The 17,327-nt window shown below is 39.2% G+C and overlaps 1 protein-coding gene across 9 annotated transcripts in view; it reads left to right on the top strand.

Annotated features, from left to right (window-relative positions):
- The window catches only part of HIVEP2 (HIVEP zinc finger 2), a 217,394-nt gene that overhangs the window by 183,772 nt on the left and 16,295 nt on the right, over window positions 1-17,327 (top strand). For 8 of the 9 annotated variants that reach the window (XM_056566742.1, XM_056566748.1, XM_056566743.1 and 5 more), the window contains 3 exons: window positions 5,439-10,772; window positions 13,793-13,944; window positions 15,555-15,730. In XM_056566742.1, coding sequence (XP_056422717.1) covers window positions 5,727-10,772; window positions 13,793-13,944; window positions 15,555-15,730 — 5,374 coding nt within the window. In that variant the 5' untranslated portion in view covers window positions 5,439-5,726. Of the gene's footprint in view, window positions 1-3,635; window positions 3,781-5,438; window positions 10,773-13,792; window positions 13,945-15,554; window positions 15,731-17,327 lie in introns of all 9 variants that reach the window. The other variant, XM_056566751.1, reaches the window with a different exon arrangement.

The following is a 17,327-nucleotide window of genomic DNA, read 5'->3' on the forward strand; positions in this document are numbered from 1 at the left end:
TTCCTACGGAGCATCTTATAGAAGCCTAAATGTATATCTAGCAAGTTTCAGCAAAAGTTATATTCATTATTGAACTCCATGTTACTATTTACATAAATAACTTGATAAACATACCGTATATACTCGAGTATAAGCCGAGTTTTTCAGCACGATTTTTCGTGCTGAAAACGCCCCCCTTGGCTTATACTCAAGTGAACTCTCCACCTGTCAATCCCTTCAGTGGTCTTCAACCTGCGGACCTCCAGATGTTGCAAAACTACAACTCGCAGCATACCCGGACAGCCATCGGCTGTCCGTGCATGCTGGGATTTGTAGTTTTGAAACATCTGGAGGTCCGCAGGTTGAAGACCACTGCCGGGCCTTCGTCATCATCCAGACCCCCTTTAGTTTTCTACTCACCTCCCCTCGATGGGAAGGAAGGGAAGGGTGAGCTGGTCCGGGCCATCTATGCTGCAGGGACCGTCCGGTGGGGAGGGTTAGTCGTTCAGGGCTGTCCATCTTCACCGGGAGGCCCTCTTCTCTGCTCCGGGCCTGTCCCCGGACTAGTGATGTTGCCCACAGGGACGTTCATGCGCAGGGACGTCCCTGTGCGTCGTCGTCAGCCGATGGCTGTCCGGGCATGCTGGGAGTTGTAGTTTTGCAACATCTGGAGGTCCGCAGGTTGAAGAGCACTGATTGAAGGGATTGACAGGCGGTGATGATGAAGAGAGGGGGGGGGGAATGATGACGAGGGGGATGATGACTGGGTGATGATGACGGGGGTCTGGATGATGACAGGGGGGGGATGATGTATTTCCCACCCTAGGCTTATAGTCGAGTCAATAACTTTTCCTGGGTTTTTGGGGTGAAATTAGGGGCCTCGGCTTATATTCTGGTCGGCTTATAACTTCGTCTTGTTCTATATTATAGCCCAGAGCAGCCTTCACAATCCTGCTGAAATCTCCCAGAATTCTTTGTTAGCTCAGTCACAATTCATCTTTATATACTGTACTGTAATCTGTTGTAGGGAACACTGTCCTGCTGATGTGTCCTTCGATAAACTTGATGACGGTTTTTGGTAATAACCAGCAGAATTCGGAACACTGGGTAGCAATATAAACTGCAATACAAGATCAGAGCAAAAAAAGTTATGCAGTGTTTTTATATCTATATATAAATTGTAATATGTGTTCAAAGTGCAATACACTTAAAAACAGAAGTCCATTAAAACCACAGATTTATGGAGAAAAGCACCACACATTAAATCAGTGTAAACCTAGCCTTGAGGGAAGGAGTCTTATAACATGCACAGATATGGAAGGTAAAGGTTCCCATGGGAGGACGTGAATGACTTGACATTTACTATGCAGTTGAGTGTGAGCATTTGTGTTCTGTTAACAGCTATTTTAGACTGACTTTAGATCCACTTAATAGACTTTAATATGAACCATAAAATTATCTCAAATGTCTTTGGTTTAATTATCTCCTTAAACTTAACATTAATGTTTCTTTACTACATTGAAATGAAGTCATGTGAAACTTTAGGTATAGCACTACTGTAATACCTTACTTTATTCAGAATTTATATATATGTATATATATATATATATATATATATATATATATATATATAACATGGTGTTTCATTGCCATTCCTGGGGTAAAAAAAAGTATTACTTCTTTCATTCATCTCAGATGAAAATTTCCTATAGAATTACTAGCTATACAATGAGGTCTTATCCTAAAGCAGTTTATTTGTTTAGCATACAGTCATGGCCGTAAATGTTGGCACCACTGAATTTTTTTAAGAAAATGAATTATTTCTCACAGAAAATGATTGCAGTAACACATGTTTTGCTATACACATGTTTATTCCCTTTGTGTGTATTGGAACTAAACCAAAAAATGGAGGAAAAAAAGTAAATTGGACATAATGTCACACCAAACTCCGAAAATGGGCTGGACAAAATTATTGGCACCTTCTCATAATTGTGGAAAAATAAGATAGTTTCAAGCATGTGATGCTCCTTTGATCTAACCTGGGGCAAGTAACAGGTGTGGGTAATATAAAAATCACACCTGAAGCAGATAAAAGTTCACTTAGTCTTTGCATTGTGTGTCTGTGTGTTCCACACTAAGCATGGACAACAGAAAGAGTAGAAGAGAACTGTCTGAGGACTTGAGAACCAAAATTGTTGAAAAATATCAACAATCTCAAGGTTACAAGTCCATCTCTAGACATCAAGATTTGCCTTTGTTGACAGTGCGCAACATTATCAAGAAGTTTGCAACCCATGGCACTGTAGTCAATCTCCCTGGGCGTGGACAGAAGAGAAAAATTGATGAAAGATGTCAATGCAGGATAGTCTGGATGGTGGATAAGCAGCCCCAAACAAGTTCCAAAGATATTCAAGCTGTCCTGCAGACTCAGGGAGCATCAGTGTAAACGCGAACTATCCATCAACATTTAAATGAAATGAAACGCTATGGCAGGAGACCCAGGAGGACCCCACTGCTGACACAGAGACATAAAAAAGCAAGACTACATTTCGCCAAAATGAACTTGAGTAAGCCAAAATCCTTCTAAGAAAACGTCTTGTGGACAGATGAGTCCAAGATAGAGCTTTTTGGTAAAGCACCTCATTCTACTGTTTACCGAAAATGGAATGAGGCCTACATAGAAAAGAACACAGTACCTACAGTGAAGTATGGTGGAGGTTCAATTATGTTTTGGGGTTGTCTTGCTGCCTCTGGCACTGGGTGCCTTGAATGTGTGCAAGGCATCATGAAATTTAAGGATTACCAACGGATTTTGGGTCAAACTGTACAGCCCAGTGTCAGAAAGCTGGGTTTACGTCCGAGATCTTGGGTCTTCCAGCAGGACAATGACCCCAAACATACATCAAAAAGTACCCAGAAATGGATGGCAACAAAGCGCTGGAGAGTTCTGAAGTGACCAGCAATGAGTCCAGATCTAAATCCCATTGAACACCTCTGGAGAGATCTTAAAATTGCTGTTGGGAAAAGGCGCCCTTCCAATAGGAGAGACCTGGAGCAGTTTGCAAAGGAAGAGTGGTCCAACATTTCGGCTGAGAGGTGTAAGAAGCGTATTGATTGTTATAGGAAGCCACTGATTTCAGTTATTTTTTCCCAAAGGGTGTGCAACCAAATATTAAGTTAAGGGTGCCAATAATTTTGTCCAGCCCATTTTTGGAGTTTGGTTTATGTCCAATTTGCTTTTTTTCCTCCCTTTTTTGGTTTAGTCCCAATACACACAAAGGGAATAAACATGTATAGCAAAACATGTGTTACTGGAAACCTTTTCTGTGAGAAATACTTCATTTTCCTGAAAAATTTCAGGGGTGCCAACATTTTCGGCCATGACTGTACATCATTCTCTCTTTCTGTCTCTCTGGATCTGTCTCTTTATCTTTCTGTGTTATATATGTATTCATGTAATACATGAACTATACAGTATTTTTGTATGTTGTCAGTAGGGTTTTTTAAAGGTTTTTCTAGTTTTTTGTGTCTATATAGATTAGCCTGTTGATTCTCCTCAGTGTGATGATGCAGAACAGTCTATTTTTTTTCCTATTGAAGTCAATGTGAATGCATATAAACTATTTTGTATCCACTGACGCTTTTTGTTTCTTTAGAATTTTGCAATGCAGTGGATGCTTCTCATGTCAGTATTGAATACATTTCAGAAGACTAAGCTTTTTTAGTGGGAGTGAATGACATAGGGTTTTCCTGCAGAGATTATTACAAGCTCCAGGACATACCATACACTTCCAGCTTTAGGTTATAAAGTAATAGTAATAATGTAGATGCAATATAATGGACAACAATACCTAAAAGTAAGACAGTATTGGAATACCATTTAAGGCTGCTTTCATTCTGGTTGCATACTTGTCAGAAAAGGTAAAGAACCTTTTTAACATTAAACATTTTTGAGAGTGGGAGTTTGTTTGATGAAATAAGAGAGTGTGAAGGTTAAGGGGGAGATTTATCAAAACCTGTCAAGAGGAAAAGTTGATTAGTTGCCCATAGCAACCAATCAGATCGCTTCTTTCATTTTTTAAAAGGCCTCTTAAAAATAAAAGAAGTGATCTGATTGGTTGCTATGGGCCACTGAGCAACAGTTCCTCTGGACAGGTTTTGATAAATCTCTAAGTGTGTAGAGTATAAAAATGGTACAGAGGAGGTTGTCTTTGGAAAAGTATTGGTTGCATATAGTGTGGTGTATGTAGAGTAATGTAGGATGAATTTATTTAAATTCTTTGCTTTTGGGCAGCCGTTAGCAGGACTGAGAAAAGGGAATGAGAAGGAAAAAAGATGAATATGTGGGTTAATAGAAAGTGAGGCAGGGACAGATGCAGGAAATGGTTTTTAAATTGGAGATGGCAAGAGGTAGTGTGATTGTGAAAGTAAGGCTAGGTTCAGACTACGGAATTTCCGCCTGCAATTCCTCTTTGAAATTGCATTTGGAAATTCCGCTTGCTAAAATGTATAGTGTAGTGAATGGGTTTCCGTTCACAAATTCACACTTCGGAATTTGTGAAGCGGAATTTGTGAACGGAAAATCCGCTTGGAAATTTTCCACTTGAAGAATGGCGTTACTCTTTCTTCAGGTGGAAATACTCGCGGAACACATTGCAGTCTATTGGACACTGCAGTGTCCGCACGGTCCTAGCGCCGACTGATTCAGTCACCGCTGGCCGCACTCAGAATCTCCGGGCGGAAATCTTCTGCCCGGAGTTTCCATAGTCTGAACCTAGCCTAAGGGTTACATTCTTGCAATACATATGTGGAGAGACAGATATTGAGGTGCTCGTAAAAGATAAGGATGTTTCGGGTGTGATTATATTTTGTGATTAACAGCAACAAAAAATTTGTTCATTTATTCATACCAAATTTTAGTAAAGGTTTAGATAGATGATATAGGATGAAAAAGGAAATTGGAATAGACACTTGTGCTGCAAATTTTTAAGCAATGTGAATGTAAATGTATGGGAAGTTATTTATTCCAAGATTTTTCTTTTAAATTCAAGCTGACAAAAAAAGCTTCTTCTGTAATTCAGTCCATCATTCGGTCCACAACCAAGGGGTGCTGGGGAAACCTGGGGTGCTGGGGAAACCTGATCTTGTGGCAACCTTGGTCTGATTTTGCTACATTTGTGGTGCTGTTTTGCTCTCTCCATCACAAAGAATGCCACTTTTTGTCTAGTGCCATTATTACCATACTGAAGCATAAAATATAACCAGCTTGAATAGAAAATTGATTTTACTTTGGTATCCTATATACAAAGTCATTTTTTGAGTGAAAAATAGCATCACCTCATCAGAAAGCGAAGCAACTAAATACTTGTCTACCAGATTTTCTTTTGATGACCTAATCTAATATTGCATGTTAAATATTCTCAGACTGTCATTCTGATTTCCTTTTTTTTTTCTTCCAGGTTGTGTATCTATGTCACAGACAAGAATTGCACTTTAGGCGGACAAAACTCTCTGGATTATCTTCATCTTGATTGAGGAAAAACAATTTCAGGCCACATTTGCGAAGCCTTTGGTCATGCATGAACCTTTTGATTAATGCATATATACTGCTTCATGGAAGTACACGCATTGGTGACTTGGTGAAAAGAAAAATGGCAGTGACTCAGATTTAAAGTGCAAAGTCAGTCACACTCCATGTGGCTGTATAGCATTAAAATAAGCTAGCACTGAAGACCAACCTAATCAAAATGGACTCTGGAGACACCATATTAGAGCATGAATCTACCTCAAGGTGTGGAGAATCTGACAAAGTATCAAGCAGATGGAGACAAGAGCATTCAGCTGTTGCTACAATGAGCACTTATGAAAGTCACGAAGGAGAAAGACAGCCTAACCCTGAACTGATTGCAAACCCAACAACAGTACAGCATTACAGTACTCTGAAAGTAGGATCACAAAATGAAAGTAGCCAGCAGATGTCAGGAAAGCAATATGCACAGAAGCGTTCTGGCTCTTATACTCACCGGCATTCACTTTCTTTTCCCCAGCATACTCTGCACCAACAGAGGCTAGTGCACAGCACTAAGCCTCACCAGAGCCTTGAAGGACATGCTTATCCATATGGTCGCCTGTCTGTTGCTTCAGAGGACTTATTCCTTCGTATTCAAGGACAAAGTGCAGAATTCTCCAGAAAGAAATTTTCACTTGCTTCTTCATATAGCCAATATTCACAGAAGTCTATCGATCAGCCAGAAGACACTCACAAAAAGGAGCAAAAGCCCAAAAAACCTGGCAAATATATATGTCCGTATTGTACACGGGCTTGTGCCAAACCAAGTGTGCTGAAAAAACATATAAGATCTCACACAGGAGAGCGTCCTTATCCATGTGTACCCTGTGGTTTCTCCTTCAAAACAAAAAGCAACTTGTATAAGCACAGGAAGTCACATGCACATGCCATTAAAGCTGGATTAGTTCCTTTTACAGACTCTGCTGTATCCAAGTTAGACCTTGAAGCTTCTTGCATTGATGTAGAAAATGAAATACATTCTGATGGGGAACAAAGTACAGACACTGATGAAGAGACTTTGTTGCTAGTTGAAGATTCTGAAAAACTAAGCCCAATTTCACAAATTCCATTGGATGTGAGTGTTAGAAGTGGGGAACTTATAGATCCAGGTTTCAATACTTCAGAAGAGTCATTAGGAGGTCCAATGAAAGTGCCAATACTGATAATCCCCAAAAGTGGCATCCACCTACATACGGAAACCTCACATTATCTGACATCTGAGTTAATGCACAACCCATCATTAAGTGGAAAAAATGATGAACCACATACTGCTAGGCAAAAACTTGCACTAAAGCTTACAGAAAAGAAAGGGCATGACTCTGAGAAGTCCCTTAATCTCCTGAGCCCACATAGTAAAGGAAGCACAGACTCTGGTTATTTTTCACGCTCAGAAAGTGCAGAGCAGAATATAAGCCCTCCAAATACAAATGCAACCTCATATGAAGAAATCATTTTTGGGAAATACTGTAGACTGAGCCCTAGATCTTCACTACAAAGTCAAGAAGCCAGTGTATCCATTGTTAATACTAGCATGATTGAGGAGCATATTTCACAGTATATGACAAAGAGGGAAGGGTTTCTAGAGCAAAGCAAGTTAAAAAGTATGAAGTCAAGATTATCTGGCATCCATACATCTGAACTGCAAAAAACACACCTTTTTGGTGAATCTCCTGAAAGTGAATCAAAGATGTACTCTGAAATTCCGCAGGGCCAAACAGCAGTGTTTTTAGAGCCTTCAGGGGAAACATCAACACTTATAAGAAGCAATTCAATGCCAACATCTTCTGGTGCAAGTTTAAGTGTTCCTACTTCTATTAGGGGAAGTCACTCATTTGATGAACGTATGACAGGATCTGATGATGTGTTTTACCCAGGTACAACAGGTATTCCTCATCAAAGACTCCTTAGGAGGCAAGGTGCTTTTGAGTTACCTTTAGTCTTGGAGGGTCATTCTGATTTTGATGCCTATACCAGAATGTCAAAGAATGCTGCTGTCGCCTATGGTAGGAAAACAGTGCATGAAAAAACTGTCTCATCAAAAGAAAAGAAAATGGCTTCAGTGTATGAATATGTCTCAGGAATGCATCCTAAAAGGTGGGATGATTATGAAATTCACAAACAGGGATACAGAGATATGCAGTATATAGGTGGAATGAAACCAGGGGAGTATTTTGTAGATGTTACAGCACCTTCTCCTCCTCGGTTTGGAACAACAATTGAAAACAGAAAGCGTAGAAAAGAAAAGAGTGTTGGCGATGAGGAAGATATTTCTATGCCTAGCAGTTCAGCAAGCAGTCCTGTGATTTTGGATTTTGATACAAAATCCCCAAGTCAAGAACCTGCCAGGATTGGATTTTCCATTTCAGGGCAAGAATATGTTTACAGTGGCCCACAAGACCGTTTTGACATTTGTCGATCACATCAGCAAATTGGAAGTCCTGTTTTGATATTAGATGAATCATCTTCAGACACTGATAAGGTAGCAGATATAATCAGTAGAAAACCTCCCGGTAATGTAATATCAGTAATACAACACACTAACTCTTTGAGCCGACCTAACTCTTTTGAAAGATCTGAATCAACAGAACTTCTTGCCAGCCAGCCAGATAAGGCCTGTTCTCCATCTGAGACTTGTGACAGTGGAAATACAATGTCTTCTATGAGTCCAGACTGGACTCAGACACCAGACATTTCCGAATCAACAGGAAGGCCATCTCCATCTCAGCAACAGCAACAGTCTACATATCACATGCCTCCTAAATTGGTTCGCCAACACAATATTACAGTACCTGAGATTCGAGTAACAGAGGAACCAGACAAACCTGAGAAAGAACCTGAAATTCCTGCCAAAGAGCCGGAAAAAGCACAGGAAGAATTTCAATGGCCCCAAAGAAGTGAAACACTGTCTCAACTACCTGCAGAGAAATTGCCTCCAAAGAAGAAACGTCTTCGCTTGGCAGACATGGAAAATTCATCAGGGGAATCCAGCTTTGAGTCAACAGGAACCAGTCTGTCTCGCAGTCCTAGTCAAGAGAGTAACCTATCTCACAGTTCTAGCTTCTCAATGTCTTTTGACAGAGAAGAAATAATAAAATCTACTGTTCCATCAAAGCAGGATGAAATCGGAAGGCCACCTGAATTTTTGACTGTTCCTCCAGGAGCTTACTCACTTTCTGTACCCAGCCATCACCATCAAAAAGAAATGAGACGGTCTTCTTCGGAGCAGATACCATGTCCTAGTTTAACAGAGATTCCTGAAATAAGGAGTAAATCTTTTGACTACGGAAATTTAACACATGCATCTGTCCCTGGTGCCATCACTACAACTTTGTCTCCAGCCCGTGAACGGAAAAAATGTTTTCTCATTCGTCAAGCTTCTTTTAGTGGATTCCCTGAAAATTCTCAGCCAGAACAAGAACAACTTGGGAACCAAGAGCAGCCTGATCCAGCCTATGCAAGTCGTAGGGCTTCACAGATTGCCTGGCAGCGTTCTTCATCATCCTCTTTATCAGGTTCCATAAATCTTCCTGATGAATCTTTAAATCTAGCAGTTGGTACATCTGCCCAAACTACCAGTACTTCACATTATTCACAGCAGTCCATTACAAGCCATGATGTGCTCAGAAATCCTCTAGGACCACCATCCTCTTACATCGCCAAAAGACATTTGCCAGAACAGCAGCATTTATTTCCACTTTCTGAGAAAATTTTGTATCCACCAGTTCATAATACATTTCAGTTACCTTACACATCTGTTTGCATGGCTCAAATGCCAACTCATCCTTCTCTTTTGTGGCCATCCTGTATCGATCCTTTGCAAAGACATTTCCAGCATCATTTACAAACTTTACAAAACACATACTTCAAGCCACAGTCTGAGCTGCAATCCTCTTATTACCTCGATACTGCTCAAGAACCTATTATATGCAAGTCTCTGAATTATCTGCATAGTATGGAAAAAGGATATCAACCATATTTAGAGTCATCTTCATCATCCTCTAAGAAATCTAAAAATATTCTTTCAAAACTACAGAGAGATCACAGTGGGGGTTCAAGTGATTCCTCAACTGATCAACAGCATTCTGTGTCTCCAAGCACTGGCTCACTTCAGTCTTTGTCAGGGCCTGTTGTTCCAGTTAGAATTCAAACACATGTGCCATCATATGGTAGTGTCATGTACACTAGCATTTCACAAATTCTTGTTACTCACTCTCAAACTAATAGTCCATCCATAGTAATTTGCTGCAAAGGGGACGGAAGTACATCACAAAGAATAATGGCAACAAGCGCATCCATGAAAGGTTTAGGATTCAACATAGCCCAAATGCTAGCACCTTGTGGAGATCTGGAAGAATATCCTTTATGGAAAGTGCCACAGACATTGCCATTAGGTTTAGATTCTAGAATCCCATTATGTTTGGTGTCTAGTTCTGATAGTGCATGTTCTTTTGGAGGTGGCAAACGCATGCTTTCTCCTGCAAGTAGTCTAGAACTCTTCATGGAAACAAAACAGCAAAAAAGAGTGAAAGATGAAAAGATGTATGGACAGATTGTTAAAGAACTAAGTGCAGTAGAACTGACTAACTCTGATTTAAAAGAGAATTTGTCACGAACCTCCAAACCTCAGTTGGTAAGACAAGGACACACATTACAGCAAAAAGACAATTTTTCTTCAACCAGCCAGGCACCTTCACCACTAAGCACATCATCATGTGTTGAAAAAACATTATCTGAATCGAAGTCCAGTGATGCTCCTGAAGGTCGAATGTCACCAGATGAATTTTATGACGAGGACAATGCTTCTGATATGAGTTTAAGTCCACAGAGGACATCAAGTGAAATTCTTGAGGATGAACCACTCAAAAACAAAAAACATTCTGAAGGTCTACTAATAGAGATGTCACAGAGGTCCTCTTCAACTGAGGAAGTACAGCAGGTTCTTCAATTTCCAAGCCTGCGGACTACTACTACCGTCAGCTGGTGTTTCCTTAACTATGCCAAACCCAGCCACACAGAACAGGAATCACTAAAGTCATCTGTTTATGCTGCATGGTGTATTAGCTCTTGCAATCCCAACCCTTCAGGTCTTAGTACAAGAACATCATTGGCGCTTCTGAGGTCCAAGCAGAAGTATACAGGTGAAATTTACACCATGGCTGCTATGCATAGATCTGGAGCTGGAAAACTAACTTCTTCAAGTGTATGGAAACTGCAATTTGCACAGGTGGGTTAAACGTTGTAATATATTGGGGAAATATCTGCTAACAATTATTATTATTATTATTATTATTATTATTATTATGTTGAATACCATTAATTCACAAACAATTGCAACAGTAAGACTAGGTTTCCACACAGGTTTTTTCTGGTAATTTTTTTTTTAATGCTGCCACTGCAGTTTTTTAACCAAAGTCAGAAGTGGATCCAGGAGGAAAGACAAAAAATAAGCCCTTCCTTTATATTTCTCATTTCTGTTTGAATACGCTTCTTACTTAACCAAAAAATGACAGAAAAAACATGTGCGGAAACCTAGCCTAAAATGTATTTTAATCTCAGAGACAAAAAGAAACACGTCGGCGACTCACCAAATCTTTTCTCTTGGGCTTTATTTTACATACTCACACATTACAGACATGTAACGGGATGGACGGGTCCAGGGGGGAATGGTAGGCGACAGCGGCCGTTGTTTCGCACTGGTGTTGTGCTTCGTCGGGCCTCCAGGAGGCCCGACGAAGCACAACACCAGTGCGAAACAACGGCCGCTGTCGCCTACCATTCCCCCCCTGGACCCGTCCATCCCGTCACATGTCTGTAATGTGTGAGTGTGTAAAATAAAGCCCAAGAAAGAAGATTTGGTGAGTCGCCGACATGTTTCTTTTTGTCTCTGAGATAAGATTTGTTGATTGCTGCATGACGTCTGAGCACCACTGAACTACAATAGACAGTTATTCTTCTACACCCAGCCTAATACTCCTAAAGGTATGCAGAAGTAAGCAGTGCCGAACTATCTTATTTTTTCTATAAAATGTATTTTAGTCAACTTTCATTTAAGCTAAATAATCCAGAATGGACCATAATACTGTGTTGGGCATATACTTTGGGAAATTTCCTGACATAGAACAGGTACAACACACATGGTGTGAATAGAATGAAGCACCATAAGAATAAAGTAGAATATTTATTTAATAATATGTTGGTCATTTAAATGGATTATTAATTAATGAAATACCCAATGAATAGTTTGCTGATGTTTTAAGGTGTATTAGGGCTAATTCACAATGCATTCAGGAGGTCGTATCTCCCATTTATTCATTTTTTTATTTTATTTTTACCAAAAAAGTTACATCAGTTACATAACATTTAGGTTAGGTTTTTGTGGTGTTTTTCATCAAATTTTTTGTAACTGAAAACACAGAGCCAGATGTTTATTATTAGAAATAAAATATCATTTCTTTATTCTCATTGTGGCTTTTTCTTTAAATATTTGGCTCTTTTTCTTCTTCTCAAAAACAGGTGTGAAATTGTTTAGGTAGACCTGAAATTTAACATAAAATACATATATATATATTTTTTTTTTTTTTAACCCACACACAAAAAGTGTTAAATAATGTTTGGGAATGTGCTGGAATCTGTTCACGTTTAGAAAAGAAACAAACAGAAACCGACCGACAGTAGAAAGAAGCCAGAACTATTTTCTGGCATAAAAAAGTTGCAAATTGTGCTGCTTTGCAGGCTCCAGCTGGAGGTGTCTTGGTCTCCTATGGACTATGAGATTTACCATTTCAAAATTGGCATAACTTATGGCACAAATCTTTGTTATTCTAGACAATAAAGAAGTGTGCTAGATTTATTAAGAGACATTTATCAAATTTATGAAAGGGTTTATCCAAGGATAGCTAATTTCTTCCAAAAACAGCACCACCACTGTCCTCAGGTTATGTGTGGTATTACAGCCTCAATGAAACTAAGCTGCAATACTACACACAGCCTAAGGACAATGGTGCTTTTTTAGAATAAAAATGTTCTGTGTTTTGGTGCATTTTACTCAAGGATACTTAGGATTAAATTCCTCCCTATGAGTTAAAAATGGGTTTCAAGCAAAAATAGAAATGTTTATGCTGTTCTATGGATGAAAATGCTATGGGTCTACAGCAAATCCTCAACTATGGATACATTGACATCTTTTAAACCAAAGTGACAAATCTGCAAGAATTGGCACAGATTTTCTGCTGCGGATTTTGATGCAGAAACACTGCAGGTGTACCTTCATGTGTAGCTTTACCCTTAGGGTAATGTTTACATGGTATAGTTCTCCAGAATGAAAAAATACTCGGTGCAGTATTGGCAGAAATTCTGAGGGTATCTGGGATTTTTGCCACACATTTTGGTACGTTGGGCAGCATTTACAGTCAAGGATACCGATAAGCCCCATTCAGTGGGGCTGTTTGGCATCTTGTATCTTTAAAGCACATACCAGAATATGCATAGAATAAGTGACATGCAGCATCTATTCCAATTAAAACACATGGGCATACATTGCATATGCTTTTCACAATGGATTTTGCCAAAATACTGATACATACCTTTTATGCGGTAAGTACCTAGTACCTTTGACTTATAAGGCTGGATTCACACCACATTTTTGCAATACAGTTCAAGTGTCAGTATTTTGATTTAAAAAAAACGGATTCCTCAAAACCTGACTAATCTGTATGAAAACGTGTGTACAAATTTTTTTCCGGTTTGAAAAATGATGTCCGGTTGCATCCGTTTTTTAAGAAAAAAAATGTATACAGTTTTTAACTTTTCACTCCATTATGACTAAAATTTCACTTGTTTGATTAAAATTCCATTATAAAAACTGTGCAAAGTCAAAAACCGTATGTGAAAACCGGATGGAACGATATGCACATAAGGTTCTGTTCGGTTCCCATTGACTCCGATGTTAAAAAAAAAAACTATACTTTTCAATATGGTTTTTCACCCGGACCAAAAACCGTGGTAGGCTACGGTTTTGGGTACGGGAAAAAAACTGACAGAACCATACAGGATGCAAAACGGACACAACCTGATGCATCTTTTGGCATACAGTTTTCAATGGAGAGTCAATGCATGCGCTAGCACATACGAAATGCATACATTGTGCATTATGTTATGGTCTTCCCTGAAAGAGTTAAAGGAGATGCATATACTTAGTTTAGAGCAAATACAGCAACTTTCCTGTTATTTATTTTTATGACTTAGATGAAACCTGAGCCATCCCTACTGGTTACCAGTAAACTTGAAAAGAAGACCGCTGGAAACAGCAAAGAGAGGACAAAGGGAGAAAGTCATGGAGAGAAAGATATTTCAGCTAAACAAACAGAACCTATGAGGATTAAAATATTTGAAGGAGGGTAAGATAACATTCATTTACTTACAAAGAAAAGGACAATTTTTGTGCTATTTAAAATAGGCTGTCGGCTGTAGTGATACCAATTCCATAAGAACAATAACCTAAATGCAATGTACAATATTTTTATTTATTATGATGTAATGTTTTGTTTGAGAATTTATACCAGAATTTCTGAATTCTTCACTCTTCTTTTTTTTTAATGTTCAGTGAAAGCTGCAAAAGTAGTAGTAAATGTGTCTTGCTATAATCCATCTAAAAAATATACATATGTAGCACATAATCCATCTAGAAACAAATATACAACCTAATGTAACTGTTCTGGAAAAGCACTTCTATTGCTAGTAACCCAAAATGAAGAACCCCATTAGTTAAAATATTACATATTTTTATTACAGCTCAATTCACTCCATCCTAGCCTAAATATCAGTTCGTAACATATAGGTGGGTTAAATGGGCACTGTCAGATCCGAAAACGTTTTATAAGTTGTTACTGATGAAAATTAAAGACCTTTTGTAATATGGTTGTTTACATTTTCTTTTAGTTTTTAATAAAGAAAATGGCTCCTTAAAATCCCACCACTTAGGGGTCCCTATACCTACTTGGACACTAACCAGTCCTGCAGCAGCATGAGGCTTGTCCATGAGTCATGGACAAGACATGACTCAAGGACAATGCTGCATGAGAGGCATACCAATCACCTCCCACCACCACAAGGGAGGGACACACCACTTCCCGTGAGAGGATTTCTAACACTGTGAGCTAATGAAGAGATGTATATTTATAATAAATATAGGTGATAGAGGCATAAAAATTAGATGTACATGGTCAAGATTAGGTACTGGGTGGGATCTTTGTGGGATCTGACAGGTACACTTAAATTTGTCTCAAAATGTGTAAGGCTGTGTGCACACATAATATTTTGGTTAGTTTTTTTTTTTAGCCAAAACCAGGAGTGGAACAAACACAAGGAAAAACTATAATGAAAATATTTGCAGGTTTTTCTTTATTGTAAACCTATTCCGAGTTATGGCTTAATATACTGACAATTTATTGACCATATACAGCATGTGAATTATACAACGTCTAGTCTCACACAGTTGAAAAGCTTCTACACACACACAAACACACAATCTATATTTGCAGTGTTTTTTTTAAATGCTTATGAAAAATTCCATGTGTTACAAACATTTTGTTCACCTCTAAAACAAGCAGTGCTTTTTGGAGTTATTTAGATCCTATAAGAAAAACACAAGAACAAAATTCCTTTTACCAGATCATGCAGAACAAAAATAAACAAAAAATGCAGCAAAAATACCAAAACCAAAAATGGTACATTTGTGGTGCATATCTGATCTATTGTATCTGACTAAACATCTTCTCACACAAAAATTATTTTAAAAAATGCTGGTAAACTTTTTGTGGGAAAATGCATGCAGTTTAGATGCATGTTACTGAGCCACAGCTAGGAGTGGATTCTCAATGAATGAGAAAAATAAAAGGAGCGCCCAACCATGGATCTAATGACCCATATGTGGAAGGCATGAAAGAATATAGAGGTACTGTCTCATAGTGATGTCAATTAATCATTTGTACTGTTTGGTAACTTGCAGGTTTAAATCCAATGAAGACTATGTATATGTGCGAGGGAGGGGTCGTGGAAAGTACATATGTGAAGAATGTGGTATACGTTGTAAGAAACCAAGCATGCTGAAGAAGCATATCCGCACCCATACAGATGTACGCCCTTATGTGTGCAAACTGTGCAATTTTGCTTTCAAAACTAAAGGTACCTATAACTCTCTTATTTGAACATTGTATGATGTTGGCAGTGGTTGCTGTATGGTTAAAAAGTGCAGTCCTGTTTCTAGCATTCTCGTGTTACTGGCACGGCATTGTAGGGCATATATATATATATATATATATATATATATATATATATATATACAGCAACAGAAGAATGCAGCAGCACACTGCCAGCACAAGGAAATGCAGTTAAAACATGGAGAGCTATACAGCTATGGTGTAATAGATGCAAATGTGAAACTATGAAATAGTGAGGCACTTAGCTCGCAAATTTGTCTCCGCCGGCGGTCAAATAGCTTGGACCGTCCCACCGCTATAAGGTGGCCTCATTGGGACGGACCCTACACTGTGAATATGCCTCTGTGTGAACAATTCACTAAGCATGGCAGGGTCTGGAACATCCAAGACACCTTATATACACACCTGATAGAGGTGGGTGGGGTGCAAGGCCAACATGGAGGTAGCCACTCCCCCGTATGTGCAATACAGACAAAGAATAAGTCAGCCAGCACTTTAGTTGATACCAAACTATTTTATGGACCTGGCCTACAGGTGCACGCTACTAGGCTAGATATACAGCAACAGAAGAATGCAGCAGCACACTGTCAGCACAAGGATATAGGTGAAACATGAAAATGCAGTTAAAACATGGAGAGCTATACAGCTATGGTGTAATAGATGCAAATGTGAAACTATGAAATAGTGAGGCACTTAGCTCGCAAATTTGTCTCCGCCGGCGGTCAAATAGCTTGGACCGTCCCACCGCGATAAGATGGCCTCATTGGGACGGACCCTACACTGTGAATATGCCTCTGTGTGAACAATTCAGTAAGCATGGCAGGGTCTGGAACATCCAAGACACCTTATATACACACCTGATAGAGGTGGGTGGGGTGCAAGGCCAACATGGAGGTAGCCACTCCCCCATATGTGCAATACAGACAAAGAATAAGTCAGCCAGCACTTTAGTTGATACCAAACTATTCTATGGACCTGGCCTACAGGTGCACGCAACTAGTATATAGTAATCGGTCTGTTCACGTTTCGCCCAGAACATTTATTCTATTGTAGTGTGCACTATATGTAGATAGCTTTGATCCAGTCACTGATAGGGTCTACACTGTCCTTGTGTCTTGGCGTCATTGCTGTAATGCTGCCTGTTCTAGGCCTAAGCCCCCCCTCAAGATGACTTCATTCGTCTCATATTTTTCAACCTCCCATTGCTACTAAAAGCCTCTAGTGTTCATATGGTTTTACTAATATAACCTTACAATGAGACTGACACAAGTAAAATCAAGGGCATTTAATGCTCCTAAAGTTATGCAATTAAAATTATTCTGAATAGAGTCTTATACGTAGAAAAATGAGACATTAGTACATGAGGCTGTTTGTGATATATAGACTACAAACAATGACAATCTGTCTGCACTGAGAGGGTAGCACAGTCATAAGTCTCAGCGACAGATTGCTGTTGCCCTGCTATCGTCTGCACTGTTTGTGCTGATGTGGACAGCCTTAAAAACAAAGATGACACAAGCTGTACACTAGCAAGGTATTCAAAGAAAAGTATGCTTTTACGG

Source organism: Hyla sarda, chromosome 3 (genome assembly GCF_029499605.1).
Source record: "Hyla sarda isolate aHylSar1 chromosome 3, aHylSar1.hap1, whole genome shotgun sequence".
NCBI classification, from domain to species: domain Eukaryota; kingdom Metazoa; phylum Chordata; class Amphibia; order Anura; family Hylidae; genus Hyla; species Hyla sarda.